Source organism: Falco punctatus (genome assembly GCF_963210335.1).
Source record: "Falco punctatus genome assembly, chromosome: 5".
In the NCBI taxonomy this organism is placed as follows: domain Eukaryota; kingdom Metazoa; phylum Chordata; class Aves; order Falconiformes; family Falconidae; genus Falco; species Falco punctatus.
The window spans coordinates 17,997,376-18,023,482 of NC_137584.1; the positions used below are offsets into that span (position 1 = coordinate 17,997,376).

At 41.7% G+C, this 26,107-nt stretch overlaps 2 protein-coding genes across 22 annotated transcripts in view; one reads left to right on the forward strand and one right to left on the reverse strand.

Moving 5' to 3' along the window:
* Nucleotides 1–1,331: 1,331 nt before the first annotated feature.
* On the reverse strand, nt 1,332–25,650 carry BEND6 (BEN domain containing 6). 12 transcript variants are annotated; one of them, XM_080389912.1, is made up of 11 exons: nt 25,023–25,191; nt 22,491–22,691; nt 21,402–21,543; nt 12,317–12,545; nt 12,059–12,204; nt 11,458–11,556; nt 10,910–11,087; nt 9,242–9,459; nt 7,724–7,916; nt 5,826–5,964; nt 1,332–3,328 (listed from the first exon to the last, which is right to left on the reverse strand). In XM_080389912.1, the coding sequence occupies exons 4-11, from the start codon at nt 12,510–12,512 to the stop codon at nt 3,061–3,063; spliced, it is 1,437 nt and encodes a 478-aa protein (XP_080246038.1). In that variant the 5' UTR covers nt 12,513–12,545; nt 21,402–21,543; nt 22,491–22,691; nt 25,023–25,191; the 3' UTR covers nt 1,332–3,060. The 12 variants fall into 12 exon arrangements, with proteins under 12 accessions (XP_080246038.1, XP_080246037.1, XP_080246036.1 ...); XM_080389911.1 differs by having other exon boundaries at nt 21,390–21,543; XM_080389910.1 differs by lacking the exon at nt 21,402–21,543 and adding an exon at nt 24,172–24,324.
* Nucleotides 25,581–26,107, forward strand: part of DST (dystonin) — a gene marked incomplete at its 5' end in the record, with an annotated part of 302,226 nt that continues 301,699 nt past the window's right edge. For all 10 annotated transcript variants that reach the window (XM_080389883.1, XM_080389876.1, XM_080389888.1 and 7 more), the window contains one exon: nt 25,581–25,761. In XM_080389883.1, the coding sequence (XP_080246009.1) occupies nt 25,581–25,761 (181 nt within the window). The remainder of the gene's footprint in view (nt 25,762–26,107) is intronic.

The following is a 26,107-nucleotide window of genomic DNA, read 5'->3' on the forward strand; positions in this document are numbered from 1 at the left end:
AGCATTACCTATTAGTTTTTATTTTAGTGCAGATCTTTGGGAGAAACAAAATTAGACTGTTCTGCTCTCCTTTTCTGTTACTTCTGCAGTTTCTAATATGTGATTATCTAGTCTTCAATTTTGTTTTCTCAGAATTTGTCAGGGTCATTTTGGAAAACCAGTCATATTTCCTTCTGTTTTCGTCATACTGCAAGGAGTATGGCTTTTCCTTGAACTGTCGTTATGTAAAAGTTACTTATCTTCTTTTAACCAGTGGGATAACATCATACCTATACTTAGGAGAGAGGAAGGAACTGGCCCTTTGCAGCTTGCTTCTCTTTAGCCTTTGGTAAAACACTAAAACGTCTCCTTCTCTATGTTCTTCTTTTTGCCCAGGACAGCCATCTTTCTCCCTGGCCTGTGCGTGGGAGTAGGCCTTCACCCTGTAATGAAAATCCTCCTTTACTCTTTATGGTGAGCTCCCAGCCACAGTCAGTTTTCTCTGACAACTTACTAGAAAAGCACATCCTACAGTGTGAAACAGAGCAAGGTCTTAAAAAGATGAGTTTGGTACAATGCTCTGGGTGATGCTCTGATTGTGTTGAGAAAGGAATGTACTCTGAATAATTAGAAAAGGTTCCACTGACTATTTTAAAGTAAAGGAATGTACCACTGATGATAAAGGATTGTACTCTGAATAATTAGAAAAGATAAGGTGAGCACCTGAAGGAGATAAGGAGACCATGAGTCAGGAAATCATTGAACAAAGAAAGCTGGAAGGTTTACTCCACCTAGATCCCACCTATTAGGAACAGAATGATTAGGTGTCAAAATCAAATGAATATGTATGTAAAGATGTTATAACCTCTCATGAAAACTGTATAAATTACCTGACTTTTCACTGAAAACTTTGGAGCTAGTTTGTCTGGTGCAAATTGGCTAGCTCCCCAACATTGCATGAAATAAACACCTTTGCTGCTTAAAAAGAGAATTTGTCTCTGAGCAGTTACTCTGTGCCATTTTGGCATCAAGTGTGATCTGCAGTCCACCAGCAACAGGGAGAGCAGCCGCTCATGTTTGGCTCCATGTACCTGCCCAAGTGCTTCTACACCTCCTGAACAGCAGAACAGCTGCAGCTGTGCAATATCAGCTGTGACAACTTCAAGGTTAGAGAGCACTTGTAAGGCAGGCCAACCCCTTTCCCAGCTAAAAATTATCAGCTTTACAGAAACTGGCTTCAGAACAGTTATTAAAGAGGGGAAAAAGTGAACACCCTTACATGTTAGTGTACAACAGGGGCTGATACAAGAAAAGGCCCAGAAGACAGCAAGAACAATAAAATAGAACCAAGACATAGTAATGTTTCATTTTATTTGATAGAAAGTTGCTTAAAAAATATGATTAACTATATACATTCTTATATGCTGTACATACAATTACATATACAAAATGTACATAATAGCATCATCTGTTACATTTGATAGATGGTAGTTAATAACCAGAGATAGAACTTACATAATATTTCATGCCTGTTTTCATCCTGATCCTATCTGCAAGGAACTGATAGATATGAGAGATGAAAAAGGCTAGCAGATCACTTAATTCACAGCCCAGCCCACACACAAGTCTCCTCCGCAGTGCATTTTATTAGTGTATTGTTCTAGTACGTTTAGGTTTGTAGCATTTCCCTTTAAAGGTATTTGGCTGCTAACCTTATCTTCAGATTTTTTTCCTGGAATTCAACCTAATATTATTTCTAATTTATTTCCTTAACCTCCTGAGTTATAAAATCCTCAAATCTAGCTAGGTTTCTTCAGCTTTGTTGTTTGTTTTTTTTTCCATCTTGACTCCTTAGTTGCTTGTTTGCCATGTATGAAATAGATCTAATTATTAGTACTCTCTGTTCTGGGAGAAGTACACCCAAGCATGAAAGGTATAATCCAAGTGTTCTCTCCTTCCCATGCTACTGGCACACTGTAAACCTGAAATCAAGTCAGCAAGGAAAAAAATGTAGCTTCCCTCCTCCTCCTAAGGAAATCACAGGGTGTGTGTCTGCCAGCTGCTCCCTGGGACCAGTGGTGTCAGGTCTCAAGAGGAGCTGTCCAGTTACTGGGATTTGTATGGTCCCAGTCCCATGAGGAACACTCTACCTGTACACTCTAAGCTAAGAGGTAGCATACCAAAATCAAAGCACAGGGAGTAGGGGATGGCAGCTCTGCCCTTTACTAGTAATTTCCAAGAAATTGTCCTCCATTTCCCAACTGGCAGGATCAGGCACCCTTATCCTATGCACCCGATGTTCAGGGAATAAGACTGAGTGAGGGCTGCCAAACCAGCAGAGTACCAGCAGCAGAAGGCCTGTGAGAAGCCGTGGCCTCAACAACCAAACAAGCTATCCTGGAGGACTCTTCCCTGAGGGAAGGGAACATGGCTTCCTTCACTGCCTTTCCAACTTTCAGAGATTAAAAATGAGCTGCTGCTTTCCTGCAGACATCTTGAGCTGCAGTTTCATTGCTCTAAGAATGATTTCTTCTGTCCAAGTTACCAGCACCTTTAAATATCTATTTTATTTCTTCTTCTCTGCTCATGTGGCACTGTGCTTTCTAACCCTGTGCTGGCCACAGTCTTCATTTCACTAGGAAATTTTTCTATTCTCTTTTCATACCTATCTTTTTGGTATTAATATGCAGTATCTTTCTCTGATCAGTAAAGCAGTTTTCTATCAGCTGTCAAGGTGAAAGCAAGGGGATTGAGGTTCCTCTTACACATTCTTTTGGTATTACTTTAAATGATGTTTTTTTTCTAACTAAGGGGAACTCTACTTATATTCTTCAGAACAAGTTTATATTTTTAATGACTGCATAACATGCATATATTTGATAATACCTTGAAGCCAAAGATATTAATATGCCCTCATTTTTTTCTAGTCTGTGGGATTTTGAGTAAATGGTTCTCAGGCTTCTATTCTGCTTGCAGTATCTCTGTCCACTGTTGCTAGGCCATTTAGATATTATTTCTTTTCTATTTTATACTACTCCTTAAGCGCCATTGAGAATTTGAACTGGTGTGAAGTACCTTCTGTTATTCCTTGTCTGAATTCGTGAGATCCTGTCTGCAACCTTGGCTGGGAGAGGGTGCAGGTGAGCTTCTGGTGAGATGAGACTCCACCTTAGAAGAGGTGGGCTTGAAACACTCCTGCTGGCCTTGTGGGGTGGGAGGTGGAGGAGTCAGGCGGCTGTCGCTTTGCTGAATTTGGGTGTTAGCAGCTGGTGAATCATCATCCTGCTGGTCTTGTGTACTGGGAGGAACAGCCGAAGAGATGATGCCCTGAGGAGCAGCTGTTGAACCACTGTTGAGACAATTTGTAACTAAGGTTGAGATCCTAACATTAAATGTGCAATTGCTACTGTTCTTAGTCTCTGAGCAGGAGAGTTTGTGTATTAGTTAGTTTTCTTCATTGACACATTCCCCTTTTCCTTGTTTCACCTCAGCCTTATGGATCAGAGATGGTGACTTGCCTGTCTCGTTGGATTAGACTCCAAATTCCTTCTCTTGAATTGTAATTGCATTATGGGAAAAGGCAGAGGAGGTGGGCAAGGAAGGAGGAGCAGCAAGGGAGGAGATAAAAATTGCACTATCACCAGTTTTAAAAGTTAGTAACTTGTGTGTAAGTTGTTACTAAAGGTACCACACAACAGGATTTTCTCTTGACCTCTCTCTGTACTTCATTGCTGGAAGGTGAACTGAAGGAGTAACAGTGGGATTACGAGCACCTTTACATTATCCTGATTTTCTTACAGAGAAAACTGGTATCTGAGTTAAAGGAAACACTGTTGTTATTATGATTACTTATAAGGTCCTTAAATGCTTTTACAGTGAGGAAATTAACAGATGTAAAATGAATCCATTGTAAATGCATTCTAATAAGCATCCATTCAAGAGGGACTATGCAGGCAATACATGCATTGTTTTCAATGGATGTTGGACTGGATTTTACATAAGCACTTATCAATAGCAGACATAAAGACATGTTTAAAATATCAAGCTTAAACTGAAAGGTCTATAGGCAACATTAAAAAACAACCCAGAGTTGTTATAACGCTAGTTCAAGATCCTCCTGTCAAGGCTTCAGGAATATTGTGTCTGTACATGAGAAGACTCAGGAATCAGAGAAATTTATGGATTCATCTGAGGAAGATAAAGATTTAAAATATCAAATATTTCTGATTTGATACTTTCAAAAAAGACAAAGTCTGTGTTTCTGTACTGTTATTTTTACTACCTGTCAAGGATAAGGGAAAATACTACAGTGAATTAATGCATACTGTATGTTACAAATACAGAGGACTTCTGTTTTACCAAGCCTTCTCATATCTAGGAGAAAAGCATTAACATAGTAAACTGTATTTTAGCCAGGCTGGTGTATTTGTTTCCAGACTAGAAAACCTGTGTATGTAGATTCTTCCAATACATATTATCTGAGTATTTCTCAAGTAGTAATTCATAGACCACTGGTGGTCCACGGAGTACTACCAGGTGGCTTATTGAGGAATTTTAGTAGTAAAGCACTGCTACTTCTCAAACAATTGTGTTGTAACATAGTCAAATAGCTTGGGGTGGTTTTGTCTGTTCATTTTTGGGGTTTTTTTGTTGTTTTGGTTTGGGTTTTTTGCTATGAAATGTCTTACAGTTGCAAATACGGATTTTAAAACATGCGTGAGAGAACTGAACTAGGAAGAGGCAAAGTATTACTTCAGTATGGAAAGTCTAAGTAAGGGCAAATCTATTCTCCCTGTCTCGCTGATTTTAATCTCATACCCTGTTCCTGTGGAGAGGCTGAGAGAGCTGGGACTGTTCAGCCTCAAGAAGGCTCAAGTGGATCTTATCTATGTGTATTAATATCTGATGGGAGGGTGTAAAGAAGGTGGAGCCTCTTCTCTGTGCCCAGTGGCAGAACCAGAGGCAATGGGCAGCAACTGAAACACAGGAGGTGCCATCTGAACGTCAGGAAACACTTTTTCACTGTGAGGGTGACCGAGCACTGGCACAGGTTGCCCAGAGAGGTGAAGTCTCCACCTTTGGAGATACTTACCTGAACTGTACATGGCTCTGAGCAACCTGGTCTAGGTGACCCTGCTTTGAGCAGTGGGGGTTGGACTAGCCAATATATATAGGTCCCTTCCCTGCCAACCTCAACTATTCTGTGATATGTACATTCAGTATATGTGGAAATAGTGCGATGCAAATAGCTGACCACCAACAATAGGGATGAGTTCAGCAATTTTAGACTAGTCTTGCTCACAAGGTAAGAATGCCCATGATAAGTAAGATGTTATTAAATAATGCCTCTGCCCCAATAATTTAGACTCTTGTGGCAGTAAAAGGTTGCCAATTTAGCTCTTGTACGGTAGTTTTATCAGTAGGCACAAAAGAGGTGTGATTTTCCTTATCTTTACTTGTGGGTTAATTGAGGCACAAGAGGTGACACGAAAATGGAATTGACGGGTCTCTGGTAAGCCTACAGAGAATAATAAGGAAAATAAATAATGCCAGATCTAAAATAGACATACTGATCAAACTAACTCCATGTGTTTTCGTCTATATTCTCTTCCCGTAATTTAATAGCCTTGTGTTGCTTTGTCTAGAATGAACAACTTTTTTTGTACTGTAATGTTAAGCTGGGCTGCTTCTGCATTATGTACTTGTACAAGGCTATGAAAATATTTTACTTGGAAATGCATATATGAACACGTATCTTCATAGTAATTTTAAGATTGCTTTTAAATTTTGTTGTCACAGGGTAATATATGGAATTACACATTGCAGTCTATAATTTTAAGACTTACCAGAAGCTATGCTTCTGAAAAGCACCTGAGTTAAGATCTTTGCTTAAAATTGGCTTCTTGGTGCAATTGTTCAGTTTTTGTCCCATCATTCGCCTAATTAAAGCATCATCTGTGTTTGGAAACAACTGTTTTGTGATTCCTGCAAAATAAAGAGACAATATATATATGACCTCCAAATCAGGGAAACAACAGATGCATGATCTAAAATGCATTTCTTGCATCTTTGAAATTTCCAGTTACTTCAGTTTCAGCTCTAGTTACTCGGCTGTCTTTACATACTACTTCATAGATTTTGCATATGCCAGCTCTTGCTTTTCTCTGTGCCTTCCATATCATTGTGCCTGCTCTTGGCAGAGTCAAAGGGAACTCCAGGGCCACAAGGGCTTCCTGTAGTGAATGACTAGTTTGCTCATCCTCTCTCCCTTTGGTCTGTTTTTGATCAGAGAGTCCTTTTCCTATCCTCATCACTCCTCGTGCCTCTGAATTTTACAAGTTTTGTTCATTGGTTTTCATTCACAGGTGATGTCTCATCCTGTAAATATTTCCCTTCTGTTTTACCTGGCTAACTTTTTTGAATGCAATACTAACAGGACTCGACACAGGAATGAGATTCCTGCTCCCGTCTTCTTCATCACCTTCCCTTCCCTTGATTTTTCCCCATTTCCATTTCATGTTTAAGTCTTACAGTTTCCATCTTTAAGTAATTTGATCCACTAACTCATTTTCTACAGTCCTGTAAGTCCCAGGCTTCCTTTTCTTTTTCTCTTGTATAATGCTTACACTTTTCAATTTGAATTCAGGAGTCTTCTTATTTCCCTTAACAGGCTCCTTTGACTTCTCTATAGGCTCCCCTTTGTCACTAAATTCTCCACAGACTCTTTCCCCAGAATCTACCTTTAGAAAAGTCCCTAGGAGCTCTTAGAATCATAGAATCATTTATGTTGGAAAAGACTATTAAGATCCAGTCCAACCATTCTTCCCATCCCACAAAATCTTTTTAATTTTTCTTAGACATCATTCTGAAATAGTCTCATCTTGCTGCCTCTAAATATATTTCACCATCTTACATACACTTTCCTTTTCTCCCTCTTGACTTTGGGTCTGTTTCTCTAGCTAGGTTCTTAAAGAAGAGAGGTTTCTGCAACTGATAACTTTTGAAACAGCTGGCCAGCTTCAATAAAACTGGACCAAGGTACAGGAATGGGAGCTAAGCTGGGAAGGGAACTGAGAGAACTGGGGAAGTCCGAGGGAATGGCAATAGGGGAGGGATTTTAGTACAGGAATTTAGGCTATGTTGTTTAAGTATTAAGCTATATGAATCCAATAAAAATCAAGCTTTATGTGCTCACAAAATACTGTTTTCTTTAAAGCTGCTACTTCTTTCCTACGCACCAAACATTTTCTGCCTTGAACTTCAGCATAAAACAAATTTTCTTTGCTTCTCTGATCACTATTCCTGTCTTCTATACTTACTGTCTCATTTTCCCTCCAGCGCTATTCAAAATGTCAGAATTCATAACATTCAGTAAGTTCAGAATATAGCTGACATGATTTTCAATTTGATCCAAGTTATGTCCTCTCTTTGCCTTCCCTTACCCATTATCACCATGCTCCAAGTTTGTCTGTTGTAGATTAACCTTTCAAAGGCTAAACAAATTCACAATATCATTGCACTAGCCACTTAAATAAACCCCACAAAATTCACATGGTAGAAATACTACTACTTAGCATCACACTGATGGTATTTGTAACAGATGGGTTAAAATGTAGCTGAAAAAGGAAATATGGAACAGCACATCACCTGAGTAGACCAGCTGTTAAGCATTACGCCCCCCTCCCCTCAGAGAAAGCCCTCTGTCAAGTCAGTGCCACATTGAATAATGTTCACAAGTCATCACCTATTATTTCCTGAACTTCATTCTGATTCATAGCTGGTTTTGCCGCTTTATCCTTCGAAGAGGAGGACTTTGCACCTGTCAGGCTGTGTGTAGCCATGTATTCATGTGTATAAAGTGCTTGCATCAAGTCATTTATAAACTTTTGAGGTTTGCTCTTGTTACAAAGTGCAATCTGCCACTTTTCGATCTTGAACTGGAAAACAAAATTGGTCATAGGCATAACTGTTGCAGCTCTCTAGAAATATTATATAGTATTACCTCTGAAATATTGTTTTGATTTTTCTTTTTTTAAACCACAATTTCAAAAGTAATCTCTGTGAACTGCATGCTTGAGATCAGTGCTACATTTGCATACCACTCAACATTTGGAACTATACACGCAGGTTGCTTTTTTTCAGAAGGAAGTGTGGGGCAGACTAAGGACCCCATTCATCCTAGCAAACACTTCACCGAGCAATCCTTAGTACTCACTAGTGGAGACAGGACGTGTTCAGACCTATCTAAATCCTTCCGCTTGCACTCCATGCAGACTGGATGTGGTCCAGTTCTGGTGTGGATTCTGTACAGCCTCAGGAGCATGGCACTATGCCCAAGCTAATATTCCTGCCTCCGAGCAGACATGCCTTAAGAACTGTGATGTCTGGTCCTGAGCTTTAAGAGTGACTTCTACAGGCAGTGGTTGTACAGCCCAAGTATTAGAACTCTCCTAATGGGTGATTTTGAGCTACTTCTATTAAGTAAGGCTAGGTTGCTTAGAAAATGAGGTCTTTTAATTTCTTTGGAAGATGTTTGGTCAAATTTTGTGTATTGCAATATTCAGTCAAAACATTATACCTTGGTAATTCTTAATAATTTCCTTGGGTTTTAGGACCCCAAGAATGGTTTCAACTGACTCGCATGACTCAGTGCATAAGAATGTTTATGTAAATTGTGGATGCAGAAGCTGGAATTACTCTTTTGGTTACATCTTTATATTTTTCATGTACAACCTCTGTGCCTCAGATTTCTCAGTCATGCTCTGTTGTAATTACAGAGAATAGGGGAACATCTTTACTCTGTATCTACATATATATGCGTATTTCTACTTAAGTGCTGGCCAGTGTCTGGAAGAAGAGCTGAAACATACCATTCTCCATTTACTTATTAACAGTTTAAATGTACTGCTGGTATTTTTCTTAGACTCTCTTTGAAACACTACCATTCCCCTCTGGCATCCAAAACATTAGGCTGGAATTTATCCTTGGATCTCGGTATTTAATTTGCGCATCCACATTCTGCACTTAATCACAGATGTGCAAAATCAAAGCAAATTTGAATATACCAGCACACTGAATTATGCCTACAGTTTCTCATGGAAAGAGCTTTCTATACAAAAAGAGCTCATTAGTCATGTCATCAACTGCATGATGATATAATTATTTTTACTGATGCTTATTTTTTATATTTGTTATACTATACCAGTAAAGTTTGTACTGTATACGTTTTTAATTTTATGCCTAAAATTGCCTTTTAACTGACCTGTTTTTCAGTCTGTTGCTCCTCATCTTCCACGTTCAAAGTTATGGGTGAGGGGGAGTTACTATGCATAGTTGCATATGAATCTGCTAACGGATTGTTAGATGCTTTCCAAACCGCATGTGAATGCAGACTGGACATAGATGACGTCACTCCCCCTTTGAGCAGTGCTTCAGCCATCCCTACCAGTTCCTCAAAATGGGTGACTGCCTGCGGCAACACTGAAATCAAATAGAAATTGAGGGGTAAGATAGCGATTGAAGCTTTCAGACTCTTAACTACATGAGCATGTATATTTTTTGCCACTAGATGCCTGTCATAATGCAAAAGAGCCAAAGTAGTCAGCAAAGATGCTTTAACATACTTTTCTCCTATTCTCTCCAATGTTTTCCTGCTGTTCCGCTGTCCCTGCCCATACAAAGATCTGGCCTCTCTTTGTAGAATAGCATAGATCAGTTCTCTGTAAGGCTAAGAGCAGCCATGGCACTAAGCAGGCTATTTCTCTTTTTTCTTTTTGCTATCTCAAAATCTCTACAAGTCCATAAAGCTATTGAATATGGGCTAAGAAATGTCTGATTTTTTTTCTTCAGAGAAGCTGCACAGACTGTATAGATTTTTTTCCCTTTTTTAATCTATAGAGAATATATTTTAAATAACCTTTTCTCCAAGTAATATTTATTTTAAAATATAAACTTTTGTGTCCATTAAGAAGAATCAATTCAGAGCAAAAAGGATGCAAGGGATGAAGAATCAGCAAGATACAGTATTTTTTGTAATTTAGTGATTCTGTAAAAGACTAATACAAGTGCTTAAGATGCGAGGCCAATGGACCTAGATGTGTAACAGAAGTTGTCAGACACTAACAAAATGTTTAAAAATAATATTCAAAAAGGTGGAGATGAACAAGCCAAACCAAGTTGAATAACATGTGGAATGGAATCAGGTGGGCAATTAAACTGACGAGCACTTGCAAAATCATATGACAATAAAACCCAGAGATACTAGGCTGCCTAGGGATGGTGTGATGTAGCTGACAAGGGAAGGAGCAAATCCTCTTTAAACCTTACTGATTCACTAATATTTTGAAATTCTGGATTCAGTCTTAGCTGCCCTGGGGTAAGGGACAGGGACCAGTAAAAGGGGCTTCAGAGACGACCACTAAGTGATGAAAGATTCATTTATAGAAGAACAAAATGGTTCATCTCTGGGAAAGTACTAAATTTGTTGCACCTGGAACTAACTCAGATTATCAGTAATAAGAAGGCACCAAAGTAATTAGAAATGAAATAATTCAAGAATAAATAAAACTTCAGGAAACCTAGAAAAACTGCTAATAAATAAGCTGAGTTGGACTGGTCAGTGGAGTATTTGAGCTTAGTTGATAGTTATACACAGCATACAGAAAGTCCTCTCGGGAACAACTGACAGGCTCTAGACAGATTTTTCCATTTCTAACTCTTCAATTGCATGGCCTCCATGTAAGACAGTTTTTTTTCTAAGTGCTACTTGAATTAAATGTTGCCATGTATCAAAGACTCTGATGCTAATGGTAGGCCTTGATCCTGTCAGGTGCTTGAACATCCATAATTCCCATCCAAATGGCCTCTTATAAATCAAGCTTTTCATGACCTTCAGGCTTTCCTCTTCATCAAATATTTCCCCTGACTTTACCTTGAAGCATCACCAGGGACTGCCTTAGGCGGCAGTTTTCTCTCATGGTGTCTGTCAGCTTCCTCTTGAGACTTTTTATTTTGGCACACAGTTCTACCTTGGATAGTTGAAATAAAGGCTCTTCATCATCACTGCTACTTTCACTGTACAGAAAGTTGCTTCCTGAATATGATTCCCTCTGAAAAAAAATAAAACCAAAACTGATCTAGAGCAACAACAACATAAAATCAAGGCATTTAAACAAATATTAAAATATCTGGCTAAATCAGAATATTCTTTCTGTACACAAAATGTATAAAGACTCAGTGCATTTTAAGAACGGCTGTTATTCAACAGAGCTACTACCATTCCTATTAAAATTAAAAATGGAATGTCAGTGTAATATGTAACTGTTAGGTACTTCTCTCTCTGTTCTCCAATCACCAGTTTTCCAAGGTAGAGTCTTTAGAACCGTTAACTTCACTAAAAAGTCTTACACCCCCCTAAAAAAATATATTTCAGTTTGCTTTTGCTTAATACATTAAAATTGCTGAAGATGGGATGTTTACCTGTTTGTTAATTAAAGATGTTTCAAGTTGAGTCAGGATGTTGGTAGGAGTAGATGCCTGCAATGATTTCTTTCTTTTTATATGCTTCATCATCTTCCCCTGCAAACAAGAGCATAATAGTGCCCTTGCATTCCTATGGAGCCTTTCATTACAGTATCTCATGGTATGCCATAAATTTTTATTCTCTGTGCACTTGACATTCTTCGTTAGTATTTTTGAAAAATAAGTTTGTAACTTTTAGTTAAGATTTATGTTTTCTTTCCCCACATTTTGTGGCTGCACATCTCAGCACAATGCAAAACTCAGAAAACCTGGTCCCTTCCCTTTCATACACAGTAGTCAGACTTCTGTCTTATGGGAGAAAATGTAATGGAGTGACAGAGCATCCAAGTTTTGAATAACACTTTTCTCTTTAAATAGCAAAAGACAAAATCTATTGGTCTATCTAATTACTTTGACAGATTATTGTGCTAAGGTACCATGCAAAGACTGCCTGTATTCCTTTACTAAGGATTATATAGTGAAGAATCAATAATTACAGTCTATTTCATTCCATTATGGGTCTACCACTATCAGGCACATAAAGACAGCAGAAACTCACCTGTTCTTTATCCAAGTCACTGTCCTCACTTTCTGAGAATATCATTTCTATCCTCTTCCTCTTGCCTTTTCCAAGGACTTGTATTTTTGTAATTTCATCTGCTTGTAATATCTTTTGCATCATTTCCACCAGCTCTTGGGGGTCATCTGAAGTGATGGAAAAAAAAGGCCAAAACACAGAAAACCAGGTAGCAATACCTTACAGCTAGATTAAAATTTCGTATCAGACAAATATCCAGTGCTCTGGAACTGCACTCACCACTCATGTACACAACTCTCACCAGATGCTTTTCTGTCTTTCTTTCTCCCACAGGCCAGTTTACTAGCACGTGCTCATTTGGTTTCAGAAGTCTTTCTAGTTCATTGTCATCACTGGGAAGGTCCTGTATCCACGAAGTCTCTCCGATTTGCAGTGAATTATCATTTACAAAATCAAACAGTGTGAATTTTTTCATTGTTAAGGGGTTTCCTTGTCACACAGACACTGCCTGCAGGATGTCATAGGGAAAACAGCTGTTACCATGTCATGCTACAGGAATGTTACAAGAATACTTTAAAAAGCCTCAAACAACCCTCCTATTCCTGGATATTGGCAATTACCTTGTCTGCAAATATCCTGAATAAGGAAGTGAAAACTAGCCAAGCAGCATATTAAATCTCCCCTGAAAGATGGGAGACGGTCTGCTCAATACATGTACATCAGACATTTGCCTCCAAAACTATGCACTGAAACCAGCTTTCACTCACAGAGCCCTTGCTTCCGTATTACTACCATGCCTAATCCATCTCCTGGCTGGCATCTCTATTACTACTACATTTGCCCCAACAAAAGTTTTCAGTCCAACCTCTAACTAAAAGATACTGGTGTGAGAAAAACTTTCCCTAGAATGAAGGAAAATACTAGCTATAACATGCTATTAAGAGGGATGTATAACTTCCAGGGCTGTATTTAATCATGTCACAGGCAGCAAGATGTACAACTGCAGGCACAGAAAACCAACACGCAACAACCCAGGACAACTGACTGGTATGACACATTCTGGCAGTGGAAAACTTGACATACAAAAAGAAATGACAGGCTGAGGACTGGAAGAGAGCTGGACTGCTTCATGAAGAGTAATAGCAGCAAGAACACAAACCCAAATATACAGCTAAATCCCTTGTTTACATAAGAACACTACTTTTAAAGCAAAGGACCATTTCTGGGCTTTTTAAAGCACTGAAGCTCTACACTGGGAGAAGGGAACAAGTCATACTTTGTGCTTTATTTTTCTAATTAAGCTGATATGCCTTACACAAAGGTATGAAATACAATATACATTAACGACTACTGGAAATGTAACCGGTTCATTGTTTCCATTATACTCAGAGAAGGCATTTTCTACTTTAAAACAAATAAATAGAAAACCTGATTTTGTCAAACCTTGATCTTTCCAGCAAACATATGGTTTAGTTTGTCATTTCATAGAGGTGAAGTCCTTTTACAGAGCTGAAAACTCATGAATTCCCAGATGTGACAGTGTGATTTGTGATTTACTTGGCCTCAATCAGTCAGAAGCAAATCTAGTGCCTCATTCAGAGGCTGTCAAAAAGGTAGCTCAGAGCTAGGAGGGGAGAATTATGCAGGGCTGTTATGTCAAAGTGAGAAAGTCTGGCTGCAGTGCTCTAAGCAATGTCAATTTGTTTGCAGCAGCCCAACTCACCGCTATTCACCATGTCTCTGCTACACCTCAACAAAGCTGGCTTTCCACACAGGGCTGAACTTGTTAATTCGAAAAAAAACAAACCAGCTGTGCTCTCATCAACATGTTTACTGATACAATGAGGCAAGTGGCATAAGAAATCACCATTAAAGAGAATATTAAATCATGCTTTTATGCAGAATATGTTGAGTGTGATAGCAGTAGGATTGTTAAGTACTGCCCTACTGAAGAGGACTGCAAGAATTCACATTAATTCATTAAATGCAAACGTCCGTCCCATATAAATTCTGGAGAGGAAGCAGCCTGAATATCTATGCCTAGCATGAATCACTGGAGGCATCATTCTGCCACTGATCCATTGCGAGTGGACCCTCATACCAGACAGGGATCATTCAACTGAATATATAGACAAAGCAGAACCTAAAGAAAAGTTTCAGCACTGATCTCACTAGGGGTAGGTGAGGTCCAAAATGAAATGGCATGTTTGTCCGAACAACGGTATACCAGATAATGCTCTTGAGTATATACCTCAGCTTAACATTTCTCATGTGGCATGAAGATGTTAACTTCTGCCTCCTCTGATCAACCCAGCACAGCGATCCCCATCACCCAGTTCTTCAGTTCTCAACTGGAGTACTTTGAGCTTTCCCCTCCTTGACCCTTGGCAGTTGTGAGCTACTTTATTACCCTTCTAAAAGCCCACATAAGATCAACAGAATTGCAGCAAAATCAGAGCTGCCAGTGTGCTAAGACTAACAGCCGATTGACTGGCTTCTGTATTTTTTTAATGTTTCCCTGTAGTCCTCTAACAGTCTGTATGCTCTCATTTTCTATTGAGATAAATATGCCCTGAGCCATGGGACGTTCTTGTGGTCTGCCCTTGTACAGGGTCAGCCAGCCAGCCTGGGATTTCCAGGGATGCACTGAACACCCAGGCTGCTCACAGCATGGAGGGCAAGTGATGATTCCCCACCCCACTGGGGCTACTCACATCCAGGCTGTGCCAACGCTGCGCACATCAGTAGTAAGTCCGACAGCTTTTGGAAAGTATCAGACTTGCGTATGTGTTATACAGCTTAATGAAGTCAAAGGACATGTGGACTTGTGGGTGTGTGGAGCCCACGACAGCAGCCTGGTGCCACTGGTAGACACTGTGAAGCACATGGCCAGCAAAACCCCCTGCAGTGTTTACACCAGGCAAGAACCTGGAGCCATGAAAATCCATCCTGCCACTCACAGCTGGGAACAATTTTTACTATGGTCATGGCAGGACTTGGAGCCCAGCAATTTGTCTACATTATCTATAAAGCTTTTTTGAGCTGTCAAGATTCTTGCCTGTGGTGGGAGGGTGTACTAGTAAACAGCTAAACTGATTTCACCAAGAGACTTAATAGCTGCCAAGTTAAAATATAAGCTACATAGGATGCTGAGAGAAACAAGGAATAGATTTCACAAATAGTCGTGGAGGAGGGATGGGGTTCATCCACTCCTTTAGCTCCTGCCAGGAATCCAAAAGCCTCCTGGCAGCTTTTTGAGGCTTATGCTCAGTCCTGTTGCTCCTGCTGCTTTTGAGGGGACCAAAGCAGGAAAGCAGTTGTGGGGCAGCAACAGTGACTGGCCACGTCCCCTCTCCTCTGCTGTGGCTCTGCTGGCCATCAGCTCAACTGCTTGCATTACAGAGAAAATGATGAAATTATGTTGCCAAATAAGAGGAACAGAGTGCGATAGTTGATTGTTAGTATTTTTCTGCTGTGGAGCTACAGCTTCAGCTCCTGCAGTAGACATTAATCAAACTGTGTCTTTTCACAGAATTTATTGTGACAGTCCATGGGCCCTGGGGATAATACCTAACTGTCTGCTAGCATCATCTCTAGCCAGTGATTAAAGAAAATGGAAAGATAGAACAAAATGTCTCTAATGAGGAAAAGGAACAGCGAAATACTTCACTTAATGGAAAAGAAGTCCTGCAGTGTTTTCTCATCCTGTTTTCCTACTGGAGTCAATGTGAACCTTGTCCTGATTCAGGACTGCTGAAGATGCCTCCCTCTAAAATGTTCTGTTTGCCAAGACAGATCAAAGGCAAAATATACTGTATCATCAGGGAAAAAAGGTATCTTGGGGAATGAGATTCATCTTACCAAACCACTACTGCCTTAAAAGCGAGAGGTTGTCTAGCCACATTTGGTTCAGTCACTGCAGAAAGAGAGGTGATTCATCTCACCCTAAGACACGTGTCTAAAAGAGAGTAGATGACCTACTGTCTGGGAGAGCCTGTTTCTCTCCACTGACTATTCAGTGACTATACAGGGCTAGGTATGTCTCCTTATAGAAGCTGGCTTGGTCCAACCCATCCTATATGAGCTTTTTCTATATTTGAATGGATTTTGAATAGTAGAGTAGATTCTGGCAGATCTTCTGCTATAGGGAGCCAAAAGAATGGAGTATGAAGTCTCTTAAACTGTATTTGGTTCTCTGTTTCAGATCCTTCTAACACAGTTCTGCAAGTCATCAAGTAAGCTTTCTGACACTGAGTGCTTTGTTCAGTGGTTTAATTGGAAGATATATAATTGTTCACAGACATTACCCTGTGTGCAGCTACCAACCACAGAGACAGAATTGTATGACCTTTGGAAGCCACTGATGTTTTGCAAGTTACTTAATTCTGCTATATTCTCCATTTGAAAACACTAGCTACACTGAGAAGTACTGAGATGGAAATTTATGATTTTTCAGTTCTAAGACACAAATCTATCGTTTCTTTTTCTAAAAGCAGGTAATTTGTAGAGGGTAGGGGAAAAAAAAGAAAGGATCATTTTATCTTGAAGCTCTGCAGAGGAAACACTAATTGGACTATTTAATTTTTACACATGTTAACACCTCACATTCTGCACAGATGCTACAAATTTGCACAAAGAATATTGTTACTAAGCAACCCAAAAAAACAGAACAAAAAACCCTCCAAGAACCACAAGAGTCATTTAAAGACACATCTCACCCTTTGACTGACATAGTCTGTTCCATTCAGCCAGAGAGCTGGCAGATGGCATGCTGAGATCATTATTTCTCTTTCAGTAAATGCAGTGTAAAGTATTACAAATTTACAACATGAGATTGTATGCCCACTCAACGGGTCTGATTCTGCCAGCTTAAAACAGGGCTTTGCCACTGATTTCAGCAAAATAAGAAACTGTACCACAACTGTGCAATACAGATCTATAATAAAGTACTAACATTTTATATTATCTATCCTCTAAGTTCAGGCTTCAGTAATCCCAGTTTTCCCTGGAAAAAAACCAAACCCAACCTTTACTGGGCTAGAAATTAATCTACTTCAAGCAAAACTATTTCCAATTCAGCATAATAAGTGGTAGTCACAGGTTCGGTTTGTGTTACTTAGACTGGCATTTTACACTGAACTTGTCAGGACATTAAACACAATGTTGGTGTAAAACTCTTGGGCTGCCCTGAAGTCTCAAAATTCCCAGTTCTCTGTAGCAAGTGTATGATGGAAAACATGAGCATATTTAAATGTTATATGCCCTGTTGTGGGCTCTCATGTTAATTCCCCTGAAACCAGTGTAAGATTTACTAATGATTTCAGTGGAATTAGGAACCGTTGGAAGAATGCAGAAGTGTTGTTACTGCTCGAAAGATTTACAGTGTGATATCTTAGTCATTTTATGGGAAAATATGACTTGAAAGCACAAAGCTGCTGCTCTCAGCTGAGAAATACAGCGCACAGATTTTCCAGAATCATCAGTATCACTGTGTTCCAAATTCAGCTGGAAATCTGGGGGAGCATCTATCAGAACATTGCCATAACTTTCAGCTATAAAGGCCTAGAAATGATCCTGCTTGTCTTCCACATGAAGGATAAAAACTGCATGATTTTTATTACTGATATCCAACAGGTCACTTCCTGACCGTAGATCGCTGTCCTGGTGTGATTAGCTATGAAATAATCCAAGACACTTTTCTAAGAAGTGATGCTATTCATGGTAAAGCAACATCTTTTGGCCTTATTTACGCAGATTGTCTTGGTGACTTCAAATCCTCAGCAGCATTTACAATCTACACGATTATAGACAGAATTGGGCTCACACCTTGTCCCACACGCTAACAATCTGTTTGAGTAGCCCAAGGAATTAACGCAGCCATTACTGTCTTTCACAGTAGTGCCCTCCAAGCTGTGACTGTTAGCAACCTAGAAGTTCTATAAAATAATATTAATTTCTAAATATTCCAAAGCCCTTACATCAAAAGCTTGAAAAGGATTGTTAGAAAAGGTCCAATTTTTGCATCAAACCATTGATTTTATTTGTAATACCAAGCGATAGGAAAGGTTGAATAATGAATTTATTTTAGTATGTGTAGAAGTACTAACATTTTGTTCTAACTAATAATTTATTCAACCAGAAGTGAAACATGGTATTCATTTTAATAAATTTCAAGATAGCAACCTAGCATCATTATTGGGCTTTCAGTATTGGATTCAGTTCCAGATTAAGATGCTTACACTTTGGTGTCACTGGTATACCAGGTATCTAAGTTACCACTGTAATGACTGGAGATCTAGGGATCCATTTGGCTTCCTAAACATAGATGTTTAGCGCCAGTGTCCTCTGGTATTCTGCTTGGCCTTCAGCTGCTACTCCAGAAGTGCAGATCTCCCACAGGTCTTTTATCGCAAGTGCCGTCCCTTTGGAGATGTCTCAGCCTTGATCAACTCCAACAGTTGTAAGAGTCAAGCCCCTATTGAACACAATTAAAGCTCCTTGGAGAGCAATTTAGCTTATTTCAAATGCTCTAGTGCTAATTCAGTTACCTAAAAATAAATGCGTAGTGCAATCTAAGATACCATAAATTATTACACCTGGCCTCTAACTGCCTCTTCCGATGGGCACATACCTCCTATAGGGCCTAGACCCTCTTGCAGGTTCATGAGGGTGGTTACTAATTCCAGGCACCTCAAATGGCCCTAAGCACTTATTTAGGGAAGAGAATTGTTCTCTGGGCACCAATGATAGAACTGAGTTTAAACAGGAGCTCAGACACCTCACATGCCTATAAACCACATACATTTTTTTATCTGTATTTTAATCCCATACTTAAGATTCCCATAAAGATAACAAGATGCCAAATAACAAGATGTAGGAAGTTATCTTAATTCTACATCACAGATTAGTATCTTTATTAAACAGCTATTTCACAGCTGACAGATGGAAAACTGATACCCACTTTGATCTGCTTGTTCTCAAATACCATGCTCAACAAAATGTATTATACAGACCAACAAAAGCCAGTTTATTTATTGAACTGGATAGGATACCTAAGCTACAGGAATTTGAACAGTCACATGAAAGCTCTTCCCATGCAGGTTAATATATCCAAACTCTTAGGAGAAGTAAGTAGGTAGCCTAGGAAGAGAAACAAGTCAGTGCACCTCTGCAGAGTCCAACACTTGACCATAGTCATTCTAACCTGGCGCGGGTAATTCAACGCTACACATCTTAACAGCTCCCAAATTATAAAGGTTAAAGACCATGTTCATGGTTAGGCAGCATCATTAGGGAAAATGTGACCACATGCAAATCTGTGCTGAGGTGCAAAAACTGTGCACTTCCTCCACGTAACAGCTCAAGCAGTCAAATACCCTTTTCCTAAAAGGCTAAAAAAATATTAAACATACTTTCCATACGCAACTAACAGACTTTCAAATTGGACTTGTTCAAACCAACCGACTGACAACCTGAAGTGAGTTTATAAGATGCATCTTATTCTTTTTATAAGGTGGTGTAAGCGATCTTACATCTTTTGATAAGCTGTGCTGCCCCGAAGGTTTACTATCAGTGACATTTTCCCTTCAGCTCTAAGAGCATAGAAGTGAAATAGCAGCTAGAAAATTGCAGGCTTGAGTTCTGGTCAGTATTTAATACTCTAGCGGCATCTTAACTATCTGTACTCATATGTCTTTACTGGCTGTCATAGGTGAGTGATGACAGAAGTCATGCCTGGTTAATACTCCAAGTGCCTGCTCTTTTACTCCACAGCTCCTCCTCAATTGTTCTGCTTTTGCAGCATGTTGGTAGAAGGGAATGAACCTGATGATCTCCAGTTTTAAAAAAAGAAATAATATCTGCATTACTATTAAAGGTCACGAGCTAGAACAAGGCATATACAGTGTCCTCTTACTCCAGGGAATATTACTGCAACTAAAAGCAGTTCTGCATGCATGTAGGAGAACTGACAGAACGGCATCTTCCCTGCAAGGATAACAACTTCAAACCTTATTAGAGCTATTTCCCCCCCCTCTTGTAAAATTAAATGTCTTTTCAGCATATGTAGTTCAACCTCTTTATACATTAATATAAGAGCTGAAAGACCAGTGTTGTATATCGGTCTGCAACAATCCTTAAACAACTTCCAATTATGCACTTAAAATACTAATGAAGTGCAATTTCCTCTGGGATGCGAGGCCACGTTCAGATTGACAACTGCTACATTAAACACTGCCAAAAATGAATACAGAGCAAATTTTAACCAAGGACAAAGGGGCACACCACTGCTGTAACAAAAAAAAGAAAAGAAGTGCCATAGGAGCTTTAGCAGTATATTTCCATCTAGGCTCAAGATCAACCTCTCTGTCTGCAAAGTCAATTTATGCCCACAGAACTCCTGCCAGCATTTTTCCAGCAACACTGTAAGCCATGGGTGCACATACTGCATGGCTCATACTCTATTCGATTTACATTCAGTCTAATAAACAGATGGAATCAAAACATTCAAGCTGTGTGAGTTGATGAACCTGCAAAATAAGGACAATTACCTCTACGTATATAGAGAGGCAGGAATTTGCTTTTACGCGGTCACATAAGACACCTGCAGATGGCAAAATGTTCTGGTCATGGAGGGGTCTAGTCTGTAGCACTGGAATCGCACAGATTGGTCTTGGATAAATTGTAACAACCTTTACAATTTAGCTTCTCTTTTCAAAGGATCTGAAATAATAATACATATTTACCTAATTTCCAGGATATTGTGAGAATTAACTAATGCTAGCGTGCCTTCCAAACATACAAACTGTAGGGAGCAAACAATTTCACAAGTTTTGCAGAATGATTTACAATAAACTTGCCGAATTCACAATGTAACATTTCACATAAGAGATTTTTTTGAAATGTGATGCCTATATTGAGCTGGAAATTGTTACTCTTTCAGCTGAAGAACGCATTTTATAAGGTTTAATCATCTACCAGAAACTCCCACAACAACTTCTCATACATCATGCTTAAACTGCTAGGAAGCACACCGAGGACAGAACACAACCCGTGAAGTAGAATATTGAGGGGGACAGTCAATTATGTCACTGAATGAAGTTGATAAGACTCTGATACTATGAAATTTTCTGTATTTACTTTCCTTGATTTTTTGGTTTTTACTGTATTTACTTTGGTTCCTGCTTGATTAGAAAAAACCTAAATATTTTGTTAATAAATATTAGATGATTAGAGAACCCTTCTAACCAGTTAAGTAGTCATTTAAGCATAAAATTTTACTTAATTATAATTAATTAGTAGAATCACATTCCTTAGAGCATACCTACACAGCAGTGAAAGAAAATAATCTTACCCTTTCACTTACTCAGCAACTCTTCTGAAATCGTATCATGTGTCATCTCCTATTCTTATGTACACATCGCCAGATCTAGCATGTGACCTTTTTCTTTCACCTCACTGATACAGGGATTCTTATAATTGCAAAATGAGGTCCACAAGGCCTGTATCTGTAGGAGCAGAGAGGTGCCTTTACAGAGTTGTGGAATGCCCTTGAATCCCATGGCTCACACTGGGAGAGGTCAGCAGATCTCTGCAGACGCAGTTTCTCCACTCAAAATACTGTCAAATTTTCTTTTCACAATTTTTTTTTTTTTGTCCTTTTAGCCTAGCCCACGGTACTTAGCTAGGATTGTTAGTTTCTTTTTAAAAGTGTTGCTGAACCTCATCAAGGCATATGATGCACTAGTCCATAAATTATACCGCAGTTCTGCATACAGGGAAAGGGTAAGGGAAGAAAGTGTCTCTGCCTTCAGCCTTGCTGGGCAAGGCTGCTAAGTCAGAACAGGTTATCGTGAGAGGCTGGCTGAAAGAATATTTCAGGTCAACACTGCCTAGTGCCTGCAAGAGGGCTGCTGCTGCTACAACATACTGCCTGCTCAACTCTTCCATTGAACTGCAGAAGTTTGACATAATTTCTATACTGTTCCCCTCCCTCATGCAACTTGGGAGAACAGGTAAACAATTGGATTCAGGAGTGACTGTAACCAGAGAAACATCCTCCTGTTCTGTACTGTCCCTTTCCACTGCCAAACATTTGCTGGCTGCCTCTTTTTTTGCGGAGTCTCTGAAGCAGAACTTTCCTTTTTCATCCCTCTGCCCAAGTACTTATCGCCACCTCCTTCCTCAGCGTTGCTCAAGTACAAGGCTGCTTCCAAGCCTCCTGGTGAAAACATCAGCTATGCTCATGACTTTGTCGCTGCTCCGTTTGCCTGTGATCCCCATCAAAACAATTCTCGCATCTCCACAAAAGCACGGCCACATCATGTGTACCCTGAAATGGCAGCAGTACTCCTTATTTATTACAGGGTCAATGGCTGCCTTCTTCGATTATAAAACCCTTTTGGACTTGATTCAGCCTTGCAGCAACTTTGATCTGTTTTCTGATGTCCCTTACCATTCCACACAATGTTGTCACAGCGTCAAGACTTTGTTACCTTCTTTTACTTCCTCTTCTATGAAATAGCTTCACCTCCAGGATTCTCCTTCTGAGGTCAAATCTCAGCTGAGAGGTTTTGCTTTAAGCTTCTCTCTTCATTCCTTTTCTCTTCTCTGTTTATCATCCTTAAAATTTATGAAGAGTTCTCTGAAAAACATCCTGTAAAGAAGCTTAAAGTAAAAATGCTATACATATAAAACTTCTTTTATTTGCTTTTTTTACTATTTTTTTGGGGGGGAAAAATCTACTCATATACAGTTTGCTTATTTTTAATGGGAAATAACTTCGCAGCTTACACTTTATTCACCATGCAAGCAATATTTTAACCAGACTACCAACTCCCCCACCCCCCCACCCCCAGTATATAACAAACACAGAGCAGTAATGAATATAAAGCCATAGCAGCACTTCAGTATACACGTGAGACAGGCTCAGAAGCCTGGAGCAGTAGCTCTCTGAAAAATCACATGTCAGCATTTCTTGTACTGAACTGTACTCTCTTTTGCATTTGAAAAAAAATTTAAGCGGTTGTAATGAAATTTATTTTATCCTTTTGGCAAAATATTATCCTCAGGAAACCAATGCGCTCTAAGTCTTTGAAGGGAAAAGCTATAAACCTTAAACTAAGATGCTAACATCAGAGATTTGCACGTCAAACATTTTCTACGCACTGTTACCCGAGCACAATGTGAAAGTAACTGTTCCCTCTCAGTTCTCTGCCATTTACCATGCAGTCACTGCTGTGCTACATTTCCTCTACCATCCCATCCTGAAACAATAAATCAGTGCAGAGCAAAAGGTGTCAAAAAGTTTCCTGCTCCTGCAATATACTGCAGCGAAGCACTGCAGCAGGGCAGCACGTTGCCAGGAGGATCACACTGATTTGCTTCATGTTACGGTGAGGTAACATGAACCGTTTGAATAATCTCCAGGTAATCTGCATTAAAACCATTTTACTGCAGTGTACTGCGGTATTAGGAAAGATTTCAATATTGCACCACGTGATGCAATGTCAGTTCCCAGGCAGTGAGGGAGAGCTTTAAATCAAAGGCTGTGAGGTAGCAACTTTCCATTCTACAAATTAATATGACAGACTGCTTTGGCTCGCTATGTTTGCATATAGTATGAAATGATAGAAAATTCATGGAATAAAATATTATAGACCTAAAAGCCAACAATTTTTTTCTTCCTTTACTTAGCCCCCCCCACACACACATGGTATCAAGAGAATCTTTGAATGAAAATGGATTTTCCTGACATCAAGGTACAGTAAAGCATTACAATGTTACTAGCTCACTGATAAATTTAGTATTCTAGAGATAAATTTTCTTGTTCTTATTTAAGCTGACACAAATACGTTTCCCTCTCTGTCCTTCCAGGTTGTATATTGTTGTTTAATTCAAATTTGCCCATAAGCTTTTCTATATAGTTTTAAGGCAGTCATATAAAGCAGTAACATTCCAATATTATTCCACTGTTTTCACAGAGATTGTCGCTATAAAGTTTCAGAAATGTTCCTCAGATTTATAGGTTCATATCAAAGGTGCATGAAGAGAGTATGAATTTCACCTCGAATTAACCTGACCTTCCCCCGGTAACACGAGCAAACACAATATTGCAAAACAGCAGCAGGACGTACCTACAGCAGATGATTTTTTTGTGTTTAGTCGAATGAGGGAGTTCAGAACCGTATTTCCAAAGACCTCTGAAACAGTCTTTGAAAGCACGGAGTATCATCCAAGTAACAGCTACAGGGGCAGCAGTAGCAACGGAGATAAAGTCTTGTTATTATCTGCATTAGGAACGTGCACATGCCAGGATTTTTATGCTATATGCAACGCACCAGCTCCGGCGGCCGGTAAGCGAAAGGCACTGGGGATGACATCTGCTGCGGGACGTGGCAGCTGGCTGCAGGAAGAGGGTACACGCACGGCACCGCTCCGGGGCGGCTCCCGCCGCACCAAGCCCGGGCGCCAGCCGGCTGCTCCGGGGCCCGCCCGCGGCGGCGGAGGGCGCAGATGGCGCAGCCCGGCACGCAGGCACCGCGCCCTCTGCGCGCCTTCACGCACCCGTGTGAAAGCCGGTGCCCGGCTGCACTCCGGGCCGCTGCCCGCTGTGCCCCGACCGCTGCCGGGCTGCGCCCCGGGCCCCTGCCCCGTCCCCCCCGCAGCCCGCTGCCGCCTGAATCCCAGCATCACAAACGCGGGTGAGCACTAGGGCGCAGGTCACCCTGTCGGGCTGCGTGTCGTTCACGCTTCCCAATGCGCTCCTCTGCGACCCCTCCGCCGCGACACCGGCCGCGATCAGCGCCCGGGCCCGAGGCCCGCCCGCCGGGGAAACCGCTACCGACCCCCGGCCCCCGCCAGCGCGCACCGACCTGCACGGGCCAGCGCCCCCGCGCCCCACTGGCCGCTGCCCCCCGCGGCGGCGGGGACAGCCCCTCTGCCCCCGGTGGTCCCCGGCCCGCGCGGGGCAGCCGCCCCCCGGTACCTCGCAGCGGCCATTTTCCGCCTCCCGCTGCGGCAGCGCCAGCGCGTGATGTCAGCGGCCGCCCCGGCCAGAGTCCCCGCGGCGGCGGGCTGCGCCGTGCTCCTTCCTCCCGCCTGGTGGCGGTGGCGGCGGCGGCGGCACCCTCCTCCTCCTCCTCCTCCTCCTCCCCCTCCCCCTCCCCCTCCTCTCCCCCGGCCCCGCCCCGCCGTGCCCGCGCCGGCTGCCATGCCCCGCCCCGCCCCGCCGGTGCCCGCGGGCGCTCCCGCCGCGCTCCTCGCTGCCGGCTGCCGCGCGGGCGCGGAGGGGGAAGCCCCACCGCAACAGTCGCCGCCGCGGCGGCTGCTGAGTCACGGCCTGAATCCATCCCGCTCCTCCTCCTCCTCCCGCCCCCCCTCCTCCCCCGCGCCGCCGCCTCCCGCCCGGCTGCCGGCTCCAGCACCGCGGTGCCGGCGGCGATGCCCGCCCCGCTGCCGGGGGGAGAGGCTGCCCGGCGCTGCCCGGCCCCCCGCCGCTCGCCGCAGACCCGCGCACGCACAGGGGTAGCCGGGCGCTTGAGCCATGATTGCCGCGGCTTTCCTGGTCCTGCTGAGACCCTACAGCATCCAGTGCGCCCTCTTCTTGCTCCTGCTGCTGCTGGGGACCATCGCTACGATCTTATTCTTCTGCTGCTGGCACCGCAGGCTCCAGAAAGGGAGGCATCCCATCAAATCCGTCTTTTCAGGTCGCTCGAGGAGCCGAGGTAAGAGATGCTGCCGGTCCCCGGGGGCGGGGGGGTGGGGGTGCCCCCGGCCCATCCCCCGGGTGCTGCCGGCGGGGGGCCGCCCTGCTTCAGTCTGGCCGGGCAAAGGCTTTAAGAAAAATCCAAGCCGAGCCCAGGACTGCGGCAGCCTTGTCTCCACCCATCCTTAGCGAACCTCGGCCAGCAGGAGGGAAGTGAGGGGCTAGGAATCCCCCCCAGCCCCCCCCCACCCCCGGCCTCTCAAGTGCAGCAGAACTTTATGCTCAACTTCTTCCCGATGAATTAAATATAAATGCCAGGCGGAGCTGCCGGCTGCGCCGGGAGAGCCCGGACCCTGTCCCACAGT

Excerpts from the sequence above, each read along its gene's own strand:
- BEND6 (XM_080389913.1), bottom strand. The coding sequence starts at position 12,512 with ATGAAAAAATTCACACTGTTTGATTTTGTAAATGATAATTCACTGCAA. Across the intron at positions 9,460-10,909 it reads GTCCCTGGTGATGCTTCAAG|TGTTGCCGCAGGCAGTCACC; the intron begins GTAAAGTCAGGG and ends ATTTGATTTCAG. Across the intron at positions 5,965-7,723 it reads TGAAGTTCAGGAAATAATAG|GAATCACAAAACAGTTGTTT; the intron begins GTGATGACTTGT and ends TTTATTTTGCAG.